The following is a 23696-nucleotide window of genomic DNA, read 5'->3' as shown; positions in this document are numbered from 1 at the left end:
CATTCTTCCCAGAGGTGCCAACATAATGTTACAGCCGTCTTGTTGTTATTTAGGCTGTATTGGAAACACTCTGTCAGAATATACAGAAGCCCTGCAGGAAATATGTCCAGCGACTTTACATGGCTAATACTGCACGTTTGATCGTTTGATTGATCTTTACATCTATTTTTAGGTCTGGTCTGTTTTGCTCCTAATAAAATGCGCATGGATGTTAGTGCTGTGCCTAGAGCTAAGCATTATAGCCACACATTAAGCATTAGTGGTCTTTTAGGGCAGCTAAAGAACTTGCCCAGATTGGGCCGCAGGGCATGTGTTTGACACAGCTGGCTGGATAATGGGACTGCTGGCATGTGAACCTTATACTTCCCCTGTTGACACTCACCCCCTGCTGTTCACTAATGTTGTTGTGATGATGGTATTCCAGTGCAGTTTCAGAGAAACACTGTAGATGTACCAGTGCAGCATAGATGAGCCAGGATTATTTTTCATTAGTTTGATTGCTCTGTTTGTCCCTGTTACTCGACCCAAAATGCTCAACAACTTCTCCAAATGTGCTTCTTTCAGAGAGAGGTAGACTTTCAGCTTTCTTAAATCTCTTAGTGGTGGACTTATGACTTGATCGTGATCAAAGCACATTGTTTCATGACTTGACGGCATCATGCAGTGCTGATGTTTTGGTGCACAGTTGCTACCCCAGACACCAGTTTCTTTTATCTACCTCCCATTTGAACACAAGCTTGTCTGTATTCCTAAATATTAAATGACCTCCCATGCACTGGGCTACTTTTAGAAAGTGCTGTAATGACACTCGTCAGAGTTGGCTACACGTGAGTGTGGCTGTCCAGTGAGACATGGCAAGGAGACAAAGAGAGGCAGAGAAACTTTACTTTACTTTACCATATGTGTGTTGGGTTTGAAATATTAGGTCAGGTTCATCAGCAAACATCAGAATGGCATGAAGACGTACACAGCAGCCATTTCAATGAAGTCTGTTAGCAGTCAAGAGATCTGTTTGGGTCTATGTAAATAAATGAAGATATAGTTTGGTCCATTAATTAAGGGACAAACTTTGATAATAAAAGCGTTGCTCTTTAAGTTTACATGCTTTACTGTAGTGCAACCTGTCTCACTTCTACATGAGGGATAGTGGTCCTTGTGCAGGTTCCAAAATGAGTCTTAATGTATCTCAAAATATGGCTGAAGAGGGCTAGAAATGACCACTGATACCTGAAAGTATTTATAGAATTATGCAAAAAATGTACTAATTAATATGTTGCAATATGAAGGTTTAATGGCCAGTTCTCTAGGCTAACACGATAGCAGAATGTTGGTACTGATTAACATTTGTTTTGATTCCTTTTTGTTTTTCTCCAACATTAAGAAGTTAAGAAGAAAACACATTCCTGAATGAAATATAGTTGTTATTAAATTGTAAATAGTATCAGACTCTACAATAGGTAAATAAAACTGCAAATGAGACCTGCTGTCAATCTTTGGTTTGGCCTTGCAGATGCTTCTGCAGTCCACAACATAAAAATAGAGTTCTGAAGTTGAGCAATAAATGTCCATTATGTAAACATGAATGTGGCAAGACTACAAACTCGTCTGTTATGAAGTTGTTGTGATTCCTTACGGGTGACTTCAACAAATAAAAGCACATTTTATAGTTCTGTAACAACTCCAATCTATTGACTCCAATCAAAGGATATTCTGAAACAAATCAAAGGGCGACAGGAAAAGTGACAGAGGGTTTGGAAGTCTTTTGGCCATTTGCTGTTTTCAGTCTTAAAGCCCTCTTCACCACAGTGACAGTGTTTACTGGCATCATTTCACACATATCCAATCTGTGTTTGGTTCTTCTCTCACTCACTCACTCTCTGTTATGCACAATTGGCCCCTGTCCTGACAGGATGAAACCATGGCAACAGATAGCTGTCACCTTTTAGTGCTTTCCCCCGGCTTGGAACGGGTCCATTGAACAAGAAGTCATCCATTATCTCCTTGATTTGTCCCTCGTGGACATATGAGTAGCTGTACAGCAAACAACATTGTTAATCTTTGACATTGAAATGGACACAATCGACTGCACTCAAACTCAACCACAATGATGCAAGAAAATGTAGCCACACTTATATATTAGCTCCAGATCAACCCAACAAGCACACGTGTATTATATACAAACACAGGAATGCACTTATACTGTACCCTGTAGTGCTGAACAGAGCAAGAAGTATGCCATGTAAATTGTAGGATATGTTAGGTTATGCAGATCGCTTTGGCATGATGTTCATTCAGTTTGATGTAATATTTATGCAGCGTCCCCCCACCCCTCCCACCCCGCTCAGCTCCTCCTCAGCAGAGCAGTAGATGCTGCTGAAAGCCTCAGATGTCTGTCTTGTGTGTGAGCTGATCACGGAGGAGGAAACTTTAAAAAACTAAAACTTGAAAAAGAATCTTCCCTTTGGACTGTGTTCTGTGCGCTTTTCTTTTTTTTCTTTTTTCTTACTAATAATGTCTTAGCGGTTACAGCTCTGCCACAGTGGCTCAGACAAACGTCCAGTCTTACACACAGAAGTATAATGAGGGTCGAGATCATTTTCTTTGGTCGATGGTGGATGGAGAGAAGAGCTTGAAACTTGAAAAGAAGGGTTGATATTGAAATATTACAAAACACCCCAAAGGATTATCACTGCAAGTTCAACAACTGTAGGGCCCTCGACAAGACCAAAGTTACTGCTACTAACCAAACACATTATCTGTGTAAAACTGCCTTCATATTGATCAAAGCTGTGTAATTCCAAATATAGGGACTTTATTTTTAATGCCGCCCCGAGGACAAGCCCCTTGTGCACAGTTGAAATCTCTGCTGGGGGCTTTATCCCCTCCCCTGCCTCTGTGAGTGTTGTTGCTTGTTTTCCAGCAAGTCTTTCACTATTAACAGTGTTCAGACTGTGACATGACCATGGAAGGTGGAAAGAGCAGTGCCCTTACACTATTATAGACTTTGTTGTCTTTGTTGGCTGTAAAGCTAATCCCTCTAGACCCTTCTTTAATACAGATGTGAAGAGTACAGGGACACTTCATGGCACGCTTTTGATTTGCTGTGTCTATAAGAAAAAAGCAATTAATACTCTCTGTAATTGCTGTTTTGGTTTGTATCTGATAACCAACATGGCTGTACCAACCTTCACAAACACACACACACACACAAACACACACTCCCTGTCTCTGTCTCTGAGAGCAGCGATAGCACACCTGCCATTTGGTTTGGGGCTTTACTGTCTTACCTTCTTTTATTTACCTTCTTTATTTCCTCCTCCTCTCCCTCCTGTTTTTTGTGCTCCCGTATCCGCTGACCTTGTCCCGTCCCAACGCCTGCCCGCCTGCCTGCCAGAGGGTACAGAAGGCTGCCAAAATCAAGAAAAAGGCGGTGTGTAATAAACAGAGCAAAAGGAAGACCCTTTGGCCACTCTCCTTCCACTCTCACCTTTTCTTTTTCATTTCATGTGTGCCTGTCTGGTCCCGTGTATCCTCTCCCATCTGTGTCACATTCGTCGTGTGCATTAGTTCAAGTCTTTGTCAGGTTTTCCAGAACTAAGACAGACATGCTTCGTTTTATGTGAACAGTTATGCACTTTGGCAGTGAGGCTTTCATAAGACTGTATAATATTTTACAATAATAGTCGGTGGAAATGTCTCAATATCAGCAAAACTAGAGGAGCAGATTTTAACGAGACACATCATGAACTGTTTTTGTGAAAGGACCTTTTATGCTGACTGAAGTTAAAGGTGTGTTTTATTGCACAAAACGAAAAGAACTGCTGAAGCCAAATTTAACAACAGCACAGTGACATGAATTTATATGCACCCACTGTGACCACAAGTAACAGAAGACATGTCAGCAAGGGAGAGGCTCCAGGCTGAATTATTTCATGGGTTTCTCTTCATCCAGTGCCATTATTACTGTGTATTAGCCTGAATTGTTTCATGAGCTCATAAATGTTGAAGACTGACACATAAGTACAGATATGTACTGATATATATTGTACTTCATTAACCAAGCTCTACTATATTAGTTGTGCTTGATGTATAAATGATTCCTGCTATTTTATTCTCTGCGTGCAGGAATTGATGAATCATGTAACACAAGCACTCAAGTCAAATAAAGTTTCTTCTTTTAAACTCAAGAGTAAGCTTTGGAGGATTCAAAGTCAGTAAAAATGTTTATCACCCATTTTCTTTGCATTATAAATATGCCAAGATAACTGGAAATGATACCAGAAATCAATGTGTAGTTTAAGTTTTGCTGACAAAAATGCACAACATACTAAATATGACACCCTTTTGTGTCATGGCCAAATATACACAACTTCATTTTAGTGAAGAGAATGGTGACATCACATCACTTGCCAATGCAAAGCTCATGTCATCAGCTGCAACTCTATTTTGTGTTTGCAAATACTGTTTACTACTCATATTGTGTACTATGCTTTTACCCTCAAGTAAGTTAAATTATGTATTTGGGTGATTGCAGTTCAGCGTTCACCTAATTATTATATGATTAACACATTTTATCAGCTAAAGCAGAAAATCACTCTTGCTGTAATATCTCAGTTCATATCTTGAAGTGCTCAGAGAGCCTGAAGGAAAAATCTTCTAAATAAAAAAAAAAAAAATCTAAATTGTTTAAAGAAATGGTTTTTTATTGGGATGGCGCACAATTCTGATTGTTTACTTTATATTTCTTTGATTTCTTTTTATCTTTGTATAATCACATTTTAGCTTCAATCAAACATTTCAGTGGTAAATGTCAGTTTTTAGCATCAGTCATACCAGGAGAATCTTATTTCTCTTGTTAAAACGGCCCCATTATAAATTCAATCAACAAGACACGTTTTGAATCAGGAGTATGGCTGCAATCATAAATGCTCACCAATGTTCTCAAATTGTATTGCTGTGCTTGTATGTTAAGCTGATTGACAACTACGTACTTTTTCTCCACACAAAAGGTATTCGAGAAACATGCTTCTTAAATGAAAATAGACACTGATGACATGTAATCACATTTTTCTAATCTGTGGTTAGTTTTTGTGCATCTTCAGACACAGATAAAAATGAATGCTTCAAGTCATAATCTCAAATAAATGATTCACCATTTGAATGAAATATTTAATTACAGTCATATGTGTTTTTAGCACTATTTCTGAAATACATTAGATAACTCATATTATTATTTGATAACTCTAATTTAGCAAAATCAAAGATAATTTTATCAGCTTGCGCCTCACTGTGATAAGAGGGAAATGTGTGCAGACTTGTTCTGTGCTGAAGCTGCGTTGCTTTCACTGGCAAAACAGCCAGCTGGTAAAGGTTTAGTGTCGAGCTGTTTCTTGTGTCTGTGCCAGCTCGCCATCGACAGCTCATAAAAGTAACACCACTGCCAAATGCTTTATTTTCCTGCCTTTTCCACCTCACCTTAAGACTCAACAACCTGTCCATCTAACAAGCATTCCCCCAGCTGGACCCTAAAATATATACATGCATGCATTTTGTATATCTAAACTAATACTTTCCTACATTTAACACAGACACCATTCGGACAGTTGTGAATAACTGTTAACCATGAACAGCCAAGTTTGGTGCAAAGATCTGAAAACACCTGAGGTCAAAGGAGACGATCTGACCGACTATTCTGTTATTTTTTATCTTGCCGCAGAGTGCAGACGGAGACGCTCAAACCCTCACCGAGGTCGATCTGTTCATCTCCACGCAGAGGATCAAAGTCCTTAACGCAGACTCACAGGTGAGCATCAGCATGCTAATGTACACAATGTGTCGGCTGTTTACACTAACAGCACCTTGACATCCCACTGAGGTGTACGGAGCTGCACATAAGGCAAGTGTTGCTGTGTCGTAGCTGACATAACTGCAGCTTAACACAAACTGCTTCTTATAAAACACTGCCACTGGTTGATATTTAATTATTTATTTCATCTGTCAGATTTCTGTTTGACTGAGCGTAAAATAAATGCTGCAAAGCCTTAAAAAGCTGCATGAACTGTGCCTGGAGGGTGCCTCTGAAAGCAGCGTTTCTTCATCATTGTAGATTAACATGAATATCTAAATAATGACCACATCTGTACTCCACTGTCATTTGTTAAAAAAGCTGTCAAAGTTAGAATATGGATGTTTCCTTCAGTTATTTCACAGACACACACAGACAAAGTCTTTATGAATGAAAAATCACAGTTATTTGTCAGAAGTTTTTTTTTTCTTTTTTTTTCCACCAAAGCTTCTCTCCATTCTTGCAGGAGTCTTGAAGTCAGAAGTTTTCTTGCCTTTTGGCTTTGCAGCAAGCGGCATTAGAAGTCTTTACACAAGCTGGAGGCTTTGATAGAAGCAGAAAGGAGCTCTGCAGTTCTTGGGATCATAAATAGAGCTTCATCCTCACAGTAACAAGTCAAATGTATATGTGATAGATGATTCATTTGCAGTATGTCAGTTTGAGGTGCTGTCTAGTCGTGTGTATGTGTGTGGGGGGTAGCCACCTGGCAGAAGCTAATGTGCTGCAATGCAGTGTCTATCTTCCTCCGTTTTCCATCTGCTTGCAACTAGTCCTGGCACTGTTCAAAGAGCGATTCTGAGTAAAGAGCCTTTGTTTTTGCAATTAAAAGGCTCGATGCAGGCTGCATGGGGTTTCTGACATTGATTCATATTAAGAACAACTCCAAAGGTGGGCTGGAACAACAACACTAATTAGTCTAATGGATAAAAACCACCAGACAAACAGACAGTTAATGAAGTGAAGTTAACTAAACTGAAATTTAGCATATTATCATAAAACAGGAATGAATGTGAGTTCCTCTCAATAAACCCACAGATTCAAACCCATATCTTCCCTAAATTGCAGTTCCACAGTTGTTTCCCCAAACAATGCCTCATAAAATTTATACTATGACACAATACAAGACAATTACTTGGCTGAGTGAACACACATGATTACACTGTTCAAATCACTTTGTTTCATCAACACAAACTCTGCACACCTGTTCATTATTTTTGGATGAGCATGTACTCGAGATCTAATTTATCAGGGCCTTGTTGTGTTCTAATCAGATTTTACAGTAGTTTAAATAAAATTAAAAGTAGGCCTGCATGTTTTCTATCAACAATACTTTCATTTCCGTCACTGCAATGATCCAGCTATGAAAGGAAAGGAAACAAATGTTCTGCTCACTGGTGCTTCTAAAAAATAATAACAGTGTCAAAACATTTACCAGTAACAATTTACTTCACTGTGGTGAATTGTGTGTTATTATGAGTTTATCAGTTAAAATATGAAATTGTGATGCAGTATCTTGACTACTTAATGTCCCCACATGTTTTACCACTCATGTAAATGGTGATCTAGTTGTAAGTTGCTGATTAACCATAATTTTACATTTAAAAGCCTTTAGGTAGGATTTACATGGCTTTGCTGTTGCAGTAAACTCAGTATTTACAGTCATGGATGCAGTCATCTCTATTAACTGGAAGTCAGTGACTAAAGCCCTGCATGACATCAGCACCCAGAGACACTGTATTATGAATACACTGTATATTAGTACAATATGAAATGTCTCTGTGTATATACTGTATATATACTGTATATTGTTTGCTTCAGGTATCCAGATGGATTTCATTTGATTTAAAGGCTGTGAATCAAAAATGTCTTCATATAAATAAACATTTTACAGTTTAACTATATATGTATTGTCCAAATAGATATTAATGTAACAGTAAGCTTTAAACTAAACTGGAAATTTAAGAAACATAAACAGTTATATGTAATTAATAGATCTAAATTGTTGCTTCATCTCCTGTGGAAAAAATATCAGTCAAAAATATCAGTAATGTTGCATATCAGACAACATATAGGCTGATACTTAAATATACGTCTACTGATGTATCTGTCAAGTTTAGAAATGTACAACCTAGCTGTAAAATTAAAATTAAAGGTTTTTTAAGTATGTGTCTTTGGTTGATTTGCCTACAGGAGACGATGATGGACAACGCGCTGCGTACCATATCCTACATTGCTGATATCGGGAACATCGTGGTCCTGATGGCGAGACGTCGGATGCCACGCACCGCCTCACAGGACTGTATTGAAACTACGCCTGGGGCACCAGAGGCAAAGAAGCAGTACAAGATGATATGCCATGTCTTTGAGTCTGAAGATGTAAGTGTGTTTTCAAATTCCCAAACCTGCTGTGTCTGTTAATGTGTTCATGAGAGAAGCTGTCTATTTTAGATGTCTGTGAGAAGCTGAGAGGTTACACAGATGACAGCTACTGAAGGAAGTCACACTGATGTTTTCTGTCATTATGTAAGAAAACTTGTTATTGCTTTTGATTGTGTTTATTAATCCAGCTTCCCGGATATCATCAGTAGTAATGTCTTTCCTCCATTTGTCTCCAAGACAAAGAAGTTTTAGTTTTTCAACCTTTAATAAGTGATTAAAGCAACATAATGACATGAAATGATGTAAATTGGCTGGGCTTTTTTTTTTTTTTCCTGACACGGAGAGCTGCTGCTTGTCTTGTTAAAGCAGATTCAGCAAGACTTGGCAACATGTACAATGTTGCATGGAGGAGCCAGTAACTCAGTGTTTGTTGCCAGTCAGTATAAAGGCTGGACTCCAATCTGTCCTCTCTTCATCTAATTTTGCTGCCAGGTTTTAAAGGCCGGCCAGAGTTATAATAGAACCATTCAGCCGCTCATCCATCAACTTATAAACTGTTTCTGTTTATTGTGGCTCCACTGGCTGCGTTTGCCTGGTTTTGACGTTTTTATTGTTCTGCGAAACTAATTCACACTATATTGATTCTGAGAGTTCGGGCCATTACAGTCTGCAAATTTTGCAAGAGATTTATATGCAGGCGTAGAATTTAATTAAATAGGAAAATCCTGGAAATACTGCTGACAAAATGATGTACCCTCTTGACTCTCTTGATCTGTTATCTCTCACAGCGAAGATAAGTTCATGTTTTACTAAACTTTTACGTTCCTTGGTAGCAAATCTTTTGTGTCAGGATGGATGTGATTCAACAGCAATAGCTGAGCTCAAGTACATCTTCATCAAAGTCACCCATCAGGTTTAAAATGTGTTTATTTGAACTTTAAACTGGATATTTTTTACACTATCAAGTCTATTAAAGTAGATATTAGTGTAAACAAAAAAAAATCATACAAGACATAGAGAAGAAGTGTTGATGTTTCGAGTGAAGAGCACTTAGGTTGGCAGAAGCTGCTCATGTTAGTTTCAGAGATCTATTTCAAATCTATTTGTTAAATGGTTGAGTCTTAATCATCAAACATGTTCAAGTGTTACAGTTTTTGTTTTTCAGCTGAGCTACTCAATAATTGTATCATGTACTCTCCCTTTAAAGTCCTGGATTTGTGTGACTGAAATTGTGCATCACTGTACACCATCTCTGTAGCAAAGAGGGACAATTAAGTTTGTGTAAATTTAGTCTTTCTAAACTACATTCCTCCTCATTACAGCAAGAAAGTGTTTCTGCCTTCACTGCTCTCCTCTAACAACAGGAACAAGCATCTTATGACAGTGAGATCAATGTATATTATGTCTTAACATATTCTTGGCACACTGCTCTTTGATGCCACTGGATGGTTTGTTTCCCACTGTATTTTTTTTAATATAAAACTCAGTGAAGGTTAGCTTCTGTAGATCTAACAAAAACAGGATCACAAACACGTGTTTCTGCACTGATACCTGCTTTCTCTGTCTGCAGGCCCAGCTTATCGCTCAGTCCATCGGCCAGGCGTTCAGCGTAGCTTACCAGGAGTTCCTGAGAGCCAACGGCATTAACCCCGAGGACCTGAGCCAGAAGGAGTACAGTGACATCATCAACACCCAGGAGATGTACAATGATGACCTCATTCACTTCTCCAACTCTGAAAACTGCAAAGAGGTTGGTCTATATTAAGCGTGCAGTACACGCCTACATTTCCTGCAACTTGAAGACTTTTCTGCAGATGTTGCTGTGTGTCAGCGCCGGAAAGGCAAACAAGATGTAAACACTGTGAGACTTTACATGTGTGGCACAAATAGCACTCGTGCTGCAGGGCCATTAGAGAAAAACACAAGTCTACAGTAGCTGTTAACTAATTAGACAGATTAAGAGGCAGATGTTACAGTAAAATCTACTCAGAACATGTCAACTCTCTGCTTTTTTTTTTTATTGCTGTAGCATTTCCTCTTTAGCTAACACTATGCCCTGAAAGCATTACTCGAGGCTTTTGGAGAATTATAAACCGTGAAACGGTTTCTGCTGCACGAGCAGGGAGGCTGCACAGGCAACACCACACAGCTGCTGTTCCAGAGGCACATGAGTAATTTTTAGCGATGGGAAACTGGGTTTTCTTGAAGCACTAAAGCTTCCTAACCAGCTGTGTTGAGAATAAGTTCATTTCTCGAGGTTTCATGTGTGCGCTAGTCACATCTGGAAAACGCACTCCACATTAAGACAGTGTTGAGATGTGTGCAGTACAGTAATTATATCGATTAAAATGCTGACGTAACAAATTACTATAAATAAATCTAATATTCTAATTCTAATATTTTAGAATGTTGTGCCTAGAATGATTCACATATCCAGCCTAACATCTGCCATCGCATTCTTCACTAACTAAACAATAGGTTGAGGTCTGAGGTATACTGTATGTCACTTATAGAGAACTCTGTTAATGTCAAAGTGCTGTACACTATATAGCCTAATGTGTGTGTTCAACTGTGTGTTTTATACTACACACCTACCTATGCTATATACTATATACAAACATCTGTGGAGATCTGCCTACTCCATCAGACTTTTTTTTGGTATCAGGTGAATAAAGCAGTGATTCTTATTGATTTCCAACGTAGCCTGTAGTCATCCAATGCAAGATATTAAAAGATACTTCAGCAGAATATTAGATATCGTAAAATTTCTTAGCCTTACCCTCCAGGACTGCTGTTATACTGCGTATTTCTGCTCTGATCAAAGAAAAAGTGAATTTTTGACAGGTGTCTAAAAGGAATTATTATTCAAGTGAAAATGAATTGTCTACAAAATTCTCCAGCAACTTGTAGCTGTGCACTTCTCAAATCAACTACAGCAAGTTGTTGAGGAGGAAATGAAAGAAGTCCAACACTGCGGCACACAGACTAATCTGAATCTGTCTGTAATCAGTAGCAGTAGTCATCATAATGAAATGTAGAAATGGCCAACAAACTGTCCTCCACTCCTCCACAGCTGCAGCTGGAGAAGAGTAAAGGGGAGATCCTGGGTGTGGTGATTGTGGAGTCTGGCTGGGGCTCCATTCTGCCCACAGTTATCTTAGCCAACATGATGAACGGCGGGCCAGCAGCTCGCTCTGGCAAGCTCAGCATCGGAGACCAGATCATGTCCATCAACAACACCAGCCTAGTGGGGCTGCCACTCGCCACCTGTCAGGGAATCATTAAGGTACAGAGACACTGAAGATGTGCACAACGGTGTGGCTGAAAGAGGCAGTTTAAGCTGTGAAATAAGCACAATTTCTATGAAACGCAACAAGCTTTTTACGTTTGTGTGTTTCTCTTGCGTTAAAGGGCTTGAAGAACCAGGTTCAGGTGAAGATGAACATTGTCAGTTGTCCTCCTGTTACCACTGTCCTCATTAAGAGACCAGATCTGAAGTATCAGCTGGGCTTCAGTGTGCAGAACGGCATCGTGAGTATAATCCTGACTTCTTTCTGACAGCCAGAGCCATGTAGGTTGGTCACTCTGATATTAGTAATATTAACAGCATTTTTCAAACTTTGATGTTTGCTATATTTTTTAGTGGTACCACACAGCGTGTGCAAGTTCCTGTCTCAGTTTAGATTAATCTGCTCATTATTTTATTCATTACTTTGTTTGCTCTGCACTCTGTACTCATTTGCAGTGTTGTGATAAATAGCTGTTTTACCTTGAACATTATACACCTAATACAACCCCTGCTAAGAAAAAGACCCATTATATTTAGCAAGGACGTAATCTAACTATCTCTCACAGCCGCAGTTTCAGATCACCATCACTGTATCACTGCAGATATTTTACCCTTGCAGTGGCAATCATTCTGTGTTTTATGGTAAAATGCCTATAACATGAGGACTTTTTCCTTTGTGTGTGTGTTTGTCTGTCAGATATGCAGTCTGATGCGAGGAGGCATTGCTGAGCGTGGTGGGGTCCGCGTGGGTCACAGGATCATAGAGATCAATGGGCAGAGTGTGGTGGCCACAGCACATGAGAAGATTGTCCAGGCCCTGTCGAACTCTGTTGGAGAGGTTAAAATTATGCACACACAAACACACATACAGGACAATAAAACACAAATGTATGTATGTGTATTAGTGATTTTTAGTATCACTACAATCATATTTACTTATAATAGTGAGAAAAAGAGCGTATACAGGCTCTGTATTTAGTTTATTGGTACTTGTTTAATGTCTTTTGTCAGGGATATATCAGACTGGGCTCCACAGCGACTTTTAACATAACACAGAAACACAGAAAATTACAAACTAGGGCATTGAGTTTGAAAAGTGTAGGCATTTAGCAGGCAGGCAAGTTGAATAAAAGATACAATTAAGTATCTGTTTGGACACTAACAGTCAGGATATCTCAGCCTGCACTGCTGGGATTTTGACAGTTTTATTCTGTCTCTGGTAAGGGCTACTACTTTGTGGAAGTGCAACACTACATCTCTGGAGTAGTCAGAGCTAAACATGTCACACTACAAAAAAAAAATAAATAAATAAATGTTACAAATATGGATACAAGTTTCTGTTGTCGTGGAAGGATGATTTCAACCTATTAAAGCTTTTAAATGGAAATAATATAAGTTATTTTGTATGCAGAGAGTTTGAGTCCATGTTCAAAATCATTCACCATTTACTCCTCTGTGATCTCTGTGTGGAGGACTATACAGTGTATGAGATGGTAAAAACTCCACTGAGGTCATTCTTCTCACCCAGCTGCCATCTAAATATATGTACCTTACTGTCTGTGCACTGCACAGTGGTAGATAAATCTAGTTTAGTCACCATTGATTTTACATTACTTTTGATGCTGCATTGTAGGATAATTTAAGTCTGCTGTATAGAAAGCAGAAAATCAACCCACATCTAAAACACAGAGGCAGAAGTACACAGAAGGATACAGCAGGAGCATTGTGCAGGTTCTAGCTTTAGGTTTTCCTCTTATTTCATCATCTGGAGCAAGAAGTAGCAACTAATAGATGCCATCAATCACACGCACGCACACATACACACACAATCTTCTAGATATCTATAAGAAGACACTCAAAATCTGAGTGTTATTTTCTTTTGGAATTATATATTTTTTATTACTTTTTGATGGTCTTGGTACACGGCATATTTAATGTTTCCAGGACACAGGCGTACCTGGCACATTTTGTTATATTATAGTGGTGGATTTCAGTACATAAATCAAATAAAAAATCACATTATCCACAAATAAATGAAAAAACAACAACAACAACAGGGATAACAGGGAGGGATAATGTTGTTATTTTCTTTCCAGATTCACATGAAGACCATGCCGGCAGCCATGTTCAGACTCCTAACAGGACAGGAGACACCTATGTACATATAAACAATGGCCAGGGACCGCTCCACAGGACGGGCTTCAGCTGTGATTGGTTGGGGCAAACCAATCTGACCAGTGACCAGGGGGGAGGATCACTTCTCCCTGACGATTCATTTCTCTTTTTTTCTTTCTTTGAGCTGATGACTTCAATTCTTCATCATGTGCTTAACATGCAACGGCCATTTTATAGACATGAGATGCTTTTTCCATCAGACCAGCTGAAGAGACTGTGTGTGTGTGTGTGTGTGTGTGTATGAGCGTGTGTGTACTGTTTATTTATTTGTCCCGTCTGTGCTTTTCTGTCACTTCATTGAGGTTGTGTGGACAGACTTATCGAGTGAATGCATCACAATTTATTTTTTTATATTCATGTAATGCAATATGATACTTCTACTATACTTGTTGTATAGTTTCATTTACTTCTCTCTTTATTTATTTCTCATGTAAATACATATTTTGCTAATATTGTGAATGAAGGCAGTGGGTAGGGAGAGAGGGAGGGACCACAGCTGCGTTGTAAATATTTATTGAATCTTGCTGTTGAATTGAAAGCAGTCCGTGATGACGGCAAAGACACAATTAAACGCCGGCCATCATCGTAGTTGCCAGTGAAAAGGAGAATGAGTTAAGTGTTTGAAATGTTTGGTTTAAATATGCTAAGTTGATATAATGTACATGTGAATCAAACCAATGCTTGCAGCAGGGGTTTACGGGAGAAATGCCATATCCTTTTGATTTTCTTCATTAACCGGCAATAGTTAAACCTCTGAATGGCAAGATTAGTCTTTTCTAAATCTCATGTACAAACACTCACGCACATTTAAATAACAAGCAACTGATTACAACTATTAACATGCATTAATTATGCTTTTGATATCAAAGTCACATGTATGAAAAATGAAGTTCCTTTTGTGTGCTACTCTAGTGTATGTTCATCTTTAGTGTTCCTGACTGAAACTCATGCATACTATGAGTGGATTGTGAATGTAACTGTGTTGTGTGAGCCGCCCCATTGCCATAAGCAGTATTAGAATGTCTGTACATAAAGAGAAACTTGTCTAGTATTGTGCTCATGTAAAAAGCAAAACGAAACACACAGGTTTAGTCACCGCAAACATCTTCCCACCTGTATGTTGGCTTTCAGTCTTGAGAGGGAAAGAGAGAACTGTGAATCACACACTGTGACAGAAACAAGCCTTACCACCGAGTAAAGGTTTTACAATGCATTGTAGTAAAATTTTAACCATATGAACATTATCTGTGTGCATGCCTTGTAAAGTAGTATCATGTCATTGTGGCAAGATAATAAAATCTGAGCTGAACCTGGCTGCTTTTGTTGGACTGGATTAAACTGAAGATGGATTCAAAAAAAGGTTTGCAGTATGAAAGAGGAGCCTGAGCACTGACTGCAGGTTTGCTTTAAGCCTTTACTATAGAAGCTCACTGCTGCCAGGAAAAGAAAGAAAACAAACAAACAAAACAATAATTGTAAGTCAAAATGATGTATTACTCTCATCATTTTAATGTAGTAAATTGACTTAGTATAGTTCATCATTTATTTATATGTATCTTCATCTACATTTTTGATTTGTGTCATGGTTTTGCCTTCAGAAGACTTTCAGATTTCAGTGTCATTACAGGATGGAAGTAAAGAAATACAACTAGTCGCATTACTGTAATTAAGTCATTTTTTGATATTTTATGGAGTACTTTTTCAAGCCTGTCATTTTACTCTTGATGCACTGCACTATGCAATCTACTTAGCTAGCTTTTAAAAGCATACTTTGCCTCCAAAGGTCTCATCTACATTTCTGTAGACACACAGGAGGAGAAAGCACCTGAAGTGCTGCCCTAATGGGCTGTTCAGACAAAGCACCACGGCGAAGACTTGGAAAAAACAGAAACCAAATGGAGACAGATTACCTGACCTGACCTGATGGTTTGCAGTGAATCAGGAGAAATGTACACTAATTACATGTGTTTTACATAAGTTCAAAATCATTTTTAGTATTTATATTTAACAGACAGAATTCTAATCTTTATCTGTAGAGTAGAGAGTATGAGTATATTCAGACAAAAGATGTTCATATTTTGGTCAGCAACACTTGATTGTGTGATTGAGTGTGCTGTTAAAATTCTCTCCCAGTACTGTCCCTCAACGCTCCCAGCTGCAAAGTAAATCAATACATTAATTAGTTGGTAAAACAGCTCCAGTAAGACATTGGGGAACATAAAAGTATTAAATCTTTAGATGAGAATTTTCTTTTTATTGCAGCGGCACTGACATTCCTATTATGAACTCATTCATATAGAGTTTACATTATGTACTGTTAGAAGTGGGACAATGACTGCTGTAAGTTGAGTCTCTAGTTCCCCCTAATGTATGAAATTCAGAAGTGCAGGTGTGAAGATGAAATATAAAAACAAATATTTAGTTATTTTAATGTTATCTAAGTATTTTCTTTCATTACAGTAGCTTGTATGTAAACTTATCATTAATTCAAAATGCACAATTTTAATTATATACAATCTTAAAACAATTAAAATGCTACTTAAAAAAACATCATAAATTAATTACTTGTACCGTTTGATGCTAATTCCATCTCTGACCTGCAGGCACTACAACAGTCACAGTGCTGTCTGTTATTAGTGTGTGTCTGTTATCTCTCTCAGGGTCAATGTCCAGTTTGTGGGTCATGCTGAGTTGCTTTCAGTCGGTCAGGTACGGTTCACTGCAGCAGGGTCATCAGGGTTTCTGGTCATTCTGGTCACACTTTAACATGACCTTAATCCCAAGACCCTGACGCGTGGTCTCAAAGGCCTGGACCGCCTGCTCCAGAGGGAAGCGGTGGGTCACGAGGGGCTTGACGTTCACTTTACCCGACGCCAACATGGCTATGGCCATCGGCCAGCTGCAACACAGCAACACAAACATTTTACTCCAGAGTTCAATCACTGTGACACCCAGCGATTACTTTACTTCTCTTAAAACATCTGCTTAAAAAAAAAAAGGGGCAACTAATGTATATTCTTACGTATTGCAGTAACGGAAAACCCCTCTGATGTCCACTTCTCTTACAGCAGCATTGATCAGAGGAATAGTGGCCATCTCATTGCCAAGACCAACCAGCACCACAACACCTCCTGCATGTGTCGCCTGACAGGAAGTACAGCAGAAAAAAAAGAAGTACAGCAGAAAAGCTCCACATTCAGAATGTAAAGTATCACCAGCAAAATGAACTATTGTCTGTAGTTTGTGCAGAGCCTCTTCATACTTCTGAATACATATATAGATCACATACATAGATGCCAGTTTGAATGCTGCTCTCAACACCAGTGCATTCAATAGTAATTTGAGGCTGAGTGCCCAGCATGTCCTCTACAGTCTTGGCCAACTGCTGGGGTACGTCTCCTCTCTTCACGGTCAGCTGGAAGTCTGCACCCAACTCTTTGGCCATGGTTAGACGCTCTGAGGAGAGATCTGAGCGCACCGAAAGGAACAGAAGATGCTATCAAAATCTGCATGTTGGGTCAATATGTCGGCTGAGATAGATGTTTTATAAACTGTGTGTGTTACCGGTGATGACGACCTTTGACGCTCCCATCGCCTTGGCCACGAGCAAACAGACCAACCCAATAGGTCCTGTGCAGAAAGCACTCACATTGAACCTAAACTGTGCAATGTTGGAACCCATCACCCATTTCACCTGATATAAATCTTTAATTAGCATGTTGTCACAACTGAAAGGATTTGTTAACTATTAAGTGTCTTACATGGAGCACTAAGGTTCAGCAGGTTTCCCCTTCACTTAAATTTTGTTGAGTCAGTATGATTCTCCCTTTTGTGACTACACCCACTGAGTGTTCAATCAGATTTCTTACTTGCATGGGCATGTCACCCAAATCCAGTACAATCACCTTGTTCATATCACTTTGCAGCATGCCCTGAATTGCACTCTGCAGTATCTTGTTGATGGAATATTCCAAGACTGTTTATTGCGTGAGTTTAATAGTTTAGGGCCATTTTTACCTGCACCACAAATGAGCACGGTGCTACCGAGGGTTACACCCGCTCTGCGGCAGGCGTGGATTCCCACAGACAGAGGTTCGATTAGAGCTCCCTCCTCAAATGTCACATTATCAGGCAACCTGGAGCATTGGAAAAAGTAATAAAGAGAAGTAAGAAGAAAGAAAGAAAACAATAGACACAAAGGTTAAGCAAGAGAGTCAGTTGGCAGTCAGAGATCAGACACTTGTTGGGTAATCTGTTGTGCAAAGCCATGCAATCATGAACAAACTGTTACTTGTAGCAGAAGTTGGCACTGTGCGTGTAGTATCGACATAGATTTCCATTGTCGGGGGGCGTGGCACAGAAGAAGATAGTGGGAGACAAGTTATATCGTCCGTTTTTGAAGAACTCGTCCATTTCGCGGGGCACACCAGGCTCTATAGCCACTCGATCACCTGAAAAAATAAGTTTACAGCACTGGATGAGTTCATCCAGGTAACCCTTCACAATGTGGCTGAGTGTGAATTAAGCAACACCCTAATTATGTAATAATGTACAATATATGACATTACAGTGCCATGAATGCACATTTTAAAAGCTAAATATCTTGTCTGAATTATAAAAGCATGTCACCTTCACTTGAATAGATTTCTGCAGCACTCATTGCACAAGACACTGCCTTTGGCATTTCGCAGCTCCGAGACACTTACCTACTTTGAGGTGCTTGACTGCTGATCCGACCTTCACCACCCGCCCTGAAGCCTCGTGCCCCAGCACCATTGGTTTCGTGACCACAAAGTCAGCGATTCGGCCGTGCTGCCAGTAGTGAACATCTGACCCACAGATTCCAACAGAGTGCATCTGCAGCAAAACCTCTGGGGTACAAAACATGACATATAACACAGGGACACAGTGAGGCCAGTCTAGTACTGACTAATACACTAAGGGGGGGTCACAGAAAGTAGTCTTTGAATCTGTTCCTACATCTGTATTTGGAAATTGAGACTAAACTGCGCTGACTGCTGACCCACTGGAAAGAAAAATCTGTTACAAATATCTATTTTTTGACAGCAGTGCATTATAAATCGACTTGCAAGTCACAAAGATTTTCAGAAATATTCAACACAAAATGCAAAATGCACCTCTGACCCTCAAAGACGTTTAAAAGCCACAAACACAAGTTTCTCTGTGTGCTGTGCATTACTACAGGGAAATAAGTGGAGCTGAAACAGAGCAGCCAGGCAGGCAGCTTTGAAACGAACAAACAGGTTGTTCAAAGTTAAATTAACATAACGTGCACACACAGTCTCCACATTTTGTTGACGTGGCCTATAAATTGTTGAATATGTCGTATACCATTAGGTCCTGGCTCCGGGACGGGTCGATTTTCCTGCGAGACATTGACAAAAAGTAAAAGTTGCAGTCAGTCACAAACACTGTAACTCATCTTCACATGCAGGTGGTGCACGGTTGTGGTCGGTCTCCTACCAGCCTGAGGTCTCCTTTGGAGTGCAGCACCACGGAGAGATTTTCCTGCGCCATGATGAGCTGAAGACAGAGAGCTGAAGACAGAAAGCTGAAGACGAAGCAGACAGACACAGTCCAAAGACAAAAAGCCTCTGAATGACTGAAGCTGCTGTCAGTGTCAAAGTACAGGCTGCAGCGAGCTACACAGCGGGGCCGGAACCAAAACAAAGCCTGTGATTGGCTAAAGACGTGCGGCACGGTCCACTTTGTAGGGGTGACCGCGAACACACAAAGAATTTAACTGCACTTATAAGGACTATAAATAACTGATACTACTGCTATGTGTTATTTTTGGAAGATATTTACAAATCTTAATATTGATTATGTGTTGATATTGAGCCTGTGTTATCGATATGTCGTGATTGTAAAGCACAAACACCCTTATACTTCCGTCGTCGTACCACATACATCTGTTCAGTAGAAAACAGGCTTTGATATGAAGCTGATTTAACAAAGTGCCTGTGATGTTTTTGTATTAAATACAGTTTTATGATCAGTGATCTGATTTAAATAAAGTATTTTTCATTACGGCAATATATTTCTGTAATTGTCAAGGGTTCCCTTCTTTCCTCTCTGCACACTGAATCTTCCCTATAAGACACAAATGTTTCACATTTTTATGACTCAAGTCTAAACAACTCAGCTCAGTATAAGCAAATTGTAAATGACTGTAAAGCATTTCTGTTGTGTTACGTTTGTTTGTATAATACACATTTTGTATTTCGCTTTGTTTCTTGTCATCTATTTGTAAAGATTTGAGAAGGGAAATCAGAAGAAGATATACTTTATTAATCCCACGAACGGGGAAATTCTTTTAACACTCTATTTTATTTACATGCATTTTAACCCAGATACACACACATGCAGTACAAGCACAGACATGCAATTTTTTTTTGGAGAGAGATGGTGGAGTGATGGGCAGCCCCCCTGAGAAGCGCCCAGTGAGCAGTTGGGGGGGCATCGGTGCCTTGCTCAAGGGCACCTCGGCAGTGCCCAGGAGGTGAGCTGGCACCTCTCCAGCTACCAGTCCACCTTCCATATTTGGTCCATCAATCATGAAAAGACTGGAGGTTGGTGTTTTTGTACATTCTGTGCACTTACTTATTGCTACTAGCTGAGCACACAAGTGTAATTCCTGATACCTCTTATGGTTAATTAATCAGTTTTGATTGGAGGGAGGCAACTCTATTCTCAATCCATTGTCATACCACATAAAAATAGGGACTATAAGAGGAATAAAACAATTAGAAGATACACTAAAATAATGAGCGCAAAATGAGATATGCATTAGCCATGTTAGGTTTATTTTATTCTATTTCAGTGTATTTAACTGCACTACATACATTAAGTTCAGGTAGGCAGTGAAAACATAACGAACAAAACAACACATTTGTTGAAATCAATCAATGGCATATGACAAGATGTTACTTGTATGTTTGCTTATGTTTGTGGCAAGCAGCAATGGGCTTCACAGTTGACGCAATGGAAACACCTGGGATGGAAATCACGCAGATCACCTGAATATTTCTGCAGGTTGTCCATGCTGATGTATCCTTTAGTGAAGGAGAAGACATTTCTTACAAACTCTATCAAACCATTGTAGAAAATGATCTCTTCATCTAAATATGGACTGCAGCGGGCCTTAAATACAGATTAATTATCTGTTATGTTATGGGAAACAAGTACACTTTCTCAAAGAATATAGAGTAAATGATGACAAATGTTTCACCTGTAAGCATGTTACTCGTTGGATAGTCCCACAAAGGACCACACAGAGGTTCTTTACTTTCTGATGAGTTTGTGTCAGATGGTTTAGAGCTGCCAAAAGAGTAACGAGGAATAGGTTAGTTTACTGGACAGAACACAACTTATTTATTTACATTGGAAATATAACATACTACTTTCGGCTGATTTCTCCTTCACTGCGCTCATCTTCTGTCTGGCACCTGAAACTCTCGGGGGAAGCCTGTTAGACCATGAAATCAAACTGAAGTGATTTAACTGATCTGTCTTTGTGTAAATTCAATATTCTTGTGTACTTACCTGTGCTACTGACTGCTCATCTTCACACTCCCAAATAAACCTCCCAACCACGTTTCTCACTTCTTGAATGATAATCAGAGAAACATAGCATGAGTTATGGTTTTTAAAACTGCTTTGAAGTTTAACCAAAGAGTGACCGGTCCCTCTGAATAGTTTCTAGAGGTCTAAGGAGGCGACACTACTCAGTATTTTATAGGGGGGGAAAAAAAGCTAAGATGAAATACATTTTCCCCTTAGATCTATCTCAGGACCTAAAGGTTGGAAACCACTGATTTAGTATGGTTCACAACAAATCAATAACATATAGTGGTCCTCACCGTCCTGCACCGAGGCTGGAGGCAGCACATAATGACCAATGCTCACAGACTTTACGCTCTGGCGCTTCTCACAGGTGGACAGAAACAAGCAGTGAAAAACCACCACCCTGTTCCAGAGATAATCTTTGCTCTCAAATATCCTGAAAGCAGAAGGGAAAACATTTACAAATAATCTGCTAGATGATAAATATGCAGCTTTTTTTTTTTTTTTTTAGATTCCTATCAAGCTCACCTCAGAGTGTCAGGACATGTGGCATCCTCACTGAAAAGGTAATCTGCTTTTCTCCAGCAAGCAATGATCCCACCCTCTGATACTACAAGAAACATATGTTATAACCACAAAGATAGTGCAAAATACCAAAACAAAGTGTAACACGTGGAAGGTAAATCAAGAGATCCCCACACTAGATTTGTTATTTAATGGTTTCATGAGCATACTAGCCATCAACTAGCTAAATTAATAAATAAAGTCAACAATATTTAGCAGGTGGTTACTTTAGCTAAAATAAAGCTGGTATAATGACCATGACCTGATAACAGGTTACTTACTCCAAAAGTTTTGACATGCCTGTGACACACTGCCTGAAAACCAGGCAGACTTACTCCTGAACATAGCTACAGTTAGCTCGTGAACCTGTCTGTGGCACTTAAACGGCTCTGCTGCGTTTACGTGCTGTCGGAAAGTGTTGGAATTTAGAGAGACGGGCTGTGGATGTGTGGTTAGCTGGCTGAGTACTTGGCTGTTATCTTGTCTTCAGGGCAGCCATTTTGACATGAAATAGTAAGGTCAACACAGGCGTTGCCAATTATACTAATTAAGGCCCAGTTCCGTTTAGTGCAGCAGAGTCTTCCCAGTGAGCCGACATGCTCCACAGCAGCACCCTGACTCTGTTTGACCCGAATGGAACACAACCTTAATTAGTATCATTGACAACACCTGTGTTTACCTGCTATTAAGAAAAAAGTCTATTGTTTGTACTTTTTGTTTAATGTTTTGACATGTTTTCTCTTTCTAAATCACTGCTAACTATTTAAAATCATATCTACCAAAAGAAAAATGTCCTGCCTTTGGTAGTTTAGCTAAATATTTTAACTAGTTAGTTAATGTTAAAGATGGTGAAGTGATAAGAGCATAGTTTTAAAAGTTATACTGTGCGTATGTATTTATATTTGGACGAAATCAACCTCAGTCACAAATTGGAGGTTTGTATCCTGCTTAGTTGTTTTTCTTTTATTTTGTTTGTTAATTTTTCCGCTATTACCACACCTAAAATTATGAATGAGAAATATTCAGTGTTTGTTCAACGTGTTTCTTCATTGTGACGTCTTCAGATATGACACCTGTGAATGGAGACGGGCAAAGTGAAGATGCAACTGACAGCAAAGAGCAGAAAACAGAGGACAGACACGAGTTCCTGAATGAACTGTGTTCACAAACTAAGGTAAAGTTTTCTTCTCAAAGGTCACAAAGGAAATCCTAGATATAACCGCATGTAATAACACATATAATGAAAATGTTAGACATTCAGTTTTGTTAAATTTACTGTATTTCTTTGTCATCTGTTGTTTCTAAAGTCATAGAAAGTCAGTGTTGACCAGGCTAAAGCCTTTGAATAACTATAATCTACTATAACCTCCTCTGCCTGTCCTGTTTTCACATTGATGACGTTACCTATAGACGGTCCTCAGGGATCCATTGTGAAATTTTAGATCTAGTCTCTTCCATGAGGTATTGTAACATATCAGCGATAATGATTTAATCCCTGCCATGGGGGAAACAGAACAGTAATACACTGATAATTTACAAGTATAAATAGACAACTTGTAAGATTATCAAGAGAATAACAACATAATTCCAAAAACATCACCTCATTTAGTGTTTTAATGATAATGGAGTGCAGTTCAACATGTTGGTCTAAATTCTCCCATAGGTGTTCAGTCGGGTTGAGATCTGGTGACCGTGAAGGCCATTTCTATTCTAATTAAAACATTTGTTGTCCCCTCATGATACATAGAGAAGCATCTGTGTTTGTTATGTTTAGCACCTATTTGAAGACAGCGGCAGTGTTTTTGCAGTACTATACTACACCACCAGATGGTAATATCTTATAACCCATACAGTTGA

The 23696-nt window shown here is 39.2% G+C and overlaps 4 protein-coding genes across 5 annotated transcripts in view; 2 read left to right on the top strand and 2 right to left on the bottom strand.

Moving 5' to 3' along the window:
* apba2b (amyloid beta (A4) precursor protein-binding, family A, member 2b) overlaps positions 1-15001 on the top strand; it is a 57147-nt gene extending 42146 nt beyond the window's left edge. The window contains exons 8-15 of the mRNA XM_010731424.3: positions 3395-3430; positions 5717-5803; positions 8036-8221; positions 9795-9974; positions 11298-11510; positions 11636-11755; positions 12211-12351; positions 13610-15001. Of these exons, the coding sequence (XP_010729726.1) occupies positions 3395-3430; positions 5717-5803; positions 8036-8221; positions 9795-9974; positions 11298-11510; positions 11636-11755; positions 12211-12351; positions 13610-13681 (1035 nt within the window). The 3' untranslated portion in view covers positions 13682-15001. The remainder of the gene's footprint in view (positions 1-3394; positions 3431-5716; positions 5804-8035; positions 8222-9794; positions 9975-11297; positions 11511-11635; positions 11756-12210; positions 12352-13609) is intronic.
* Positions 14630-19371, bottom strand: sord (sorbitol dehydrogenase). Its single transcript, XM_010731206.3, has 9 exons — positions 19173-19371; positions 19041-19074; positions 18395-18559; positions 17980-18139; positions 17706-17824; positions 17253-17318; positions 16978-17156; positions 16711-16832; positions 14630-16587 (listed from the first exon to the last, which is right to left on the bottom strand). Exons 1-9 carry the CDS (start codon positions 19224-19226, stop codon positions 16422-16424), a joined length of 1065 nt encoding a protein of 354 aa, XP_010729508.2. The 5' UTR covers positions 19227-19371; the 3' UTR covers positions 14630-16421.
* Positions 19372-20479: 1108 nt separating this feature from the next.
* Positions 20480-22356, bottom strand: terb2 (telomere repeat binding bouquet formation protein 2). Of its 2 annotated transcripts, XM_010731220.3 has the most exons (7): positions 22121-22353; positions 21804-21885; positions 21572-21711; positions 21255-21316; positions 21110-21177; positions 20941-21029; positions 20481-20764 (listed from the first exon to the last, which is right to left on the bottom strand). In XM_010731220.3, the coding sequence occupies exons 1-7, from the start codon at positions 22182-22184 to the stop codon at positions 20652-20654; spliced, it is 618 nt and encodes a 205-aa protein (XP_010729522.3). In that variant the 5' UTR covers positions 22185-22353; the 3' UTR covers positions 20481-20651. The 2 variants fall into 2 exon arrangements, with proteins under 2 accessions (XP_019116285.2, XP_010729522.3); XM_019260740.2 differs by lacking the exons at positions 21110-21177; positions 21255-21316 and having other exon boundaries at positions 20480-20764; positions 22121-22356.
* A 619-nt stretch (positions 22357-22975) lies between these two features.
* Positions 22976-23696, top strand: part of tjp1a (tight junction protein 1a) — a 109254-nt gene continuing 108533 nt past the window's right edge. Inside the window, exon 1 of the mRNA XM_027280997.1 lies at positions 22976-23013. Coding sequence (XP_027136798.1) covers positions 22991-23013 — 23 coding nt within the window. The 5' untranslated portion in view covers positions 22976-22990. The remainder of the gene's footprint in view (positions 23014-23696) is intronic.

Source organism: Larimichthys crocea, chromosome VIII (assembly GCF_000972845.2).
Source record: "Larimichthys crocea isolate SSNF chromosome VIII, L_crocea_2.0, whole genome shotgun sequence".
NCBI lineage: Eukaryota > Metazoa > Chordata > Actinopteri > Sciaenidae > Larimichthys > Larimichthys crocea.
The sequence above is the reverse complement of the archived record's forward strand: the minus strand, read 5'-3'. Positions and strand labels throughout refer to the sequence as shown.

Excerpts from the sequence above, each read along its gene's own strand:
- sord (XM_010731206.3), bottom strand. The coding sequence starts at position 19,226 with ATGGCGCAGGAAAATCTCTCCGTGGTGCTGCACTCCAAAGGAGACCTC. Across the intron at positions 18,140-18,394 it reads AGTCAAGCACCTCAAAGTAG|GTGATCGAGTGGCTATAGAG; the intron begins GTAAGTGTCTCG and ends TTATTTTTTCAG. Across the intron at positions 16,588-16,710 it reads GTTTTCCGTTACTGCAATAC|CTGGCCGATGGCCATAGCCA; the intron begins GTAAGAATATAC and ends GCTGTGTTGCAG.
- terb2 (XM_010731220.3), bottom strand. The coding sequence starts at position 22,184 with ATGTTCAGGAGTAAGTCTGCCTGGTTTTCAGGCAGTGTGTCACAGGCA. Across the intron at positions 21,712-21,803 it reads ACATGTCCTGACACTCTGAG|GATATTTGAGAGCAAAGATT; the intron begins GTGAGCTTGATA and ends TTCTGCTTTCAG. Across the intron at positions 21,178-21,254 it reads ATGAGCAGTCAGTAGCACAG|GCTTCCCCCGAGAGTTTCAG; the intron begins GTAAGTACACAA and ends ATGGTCTAACAG.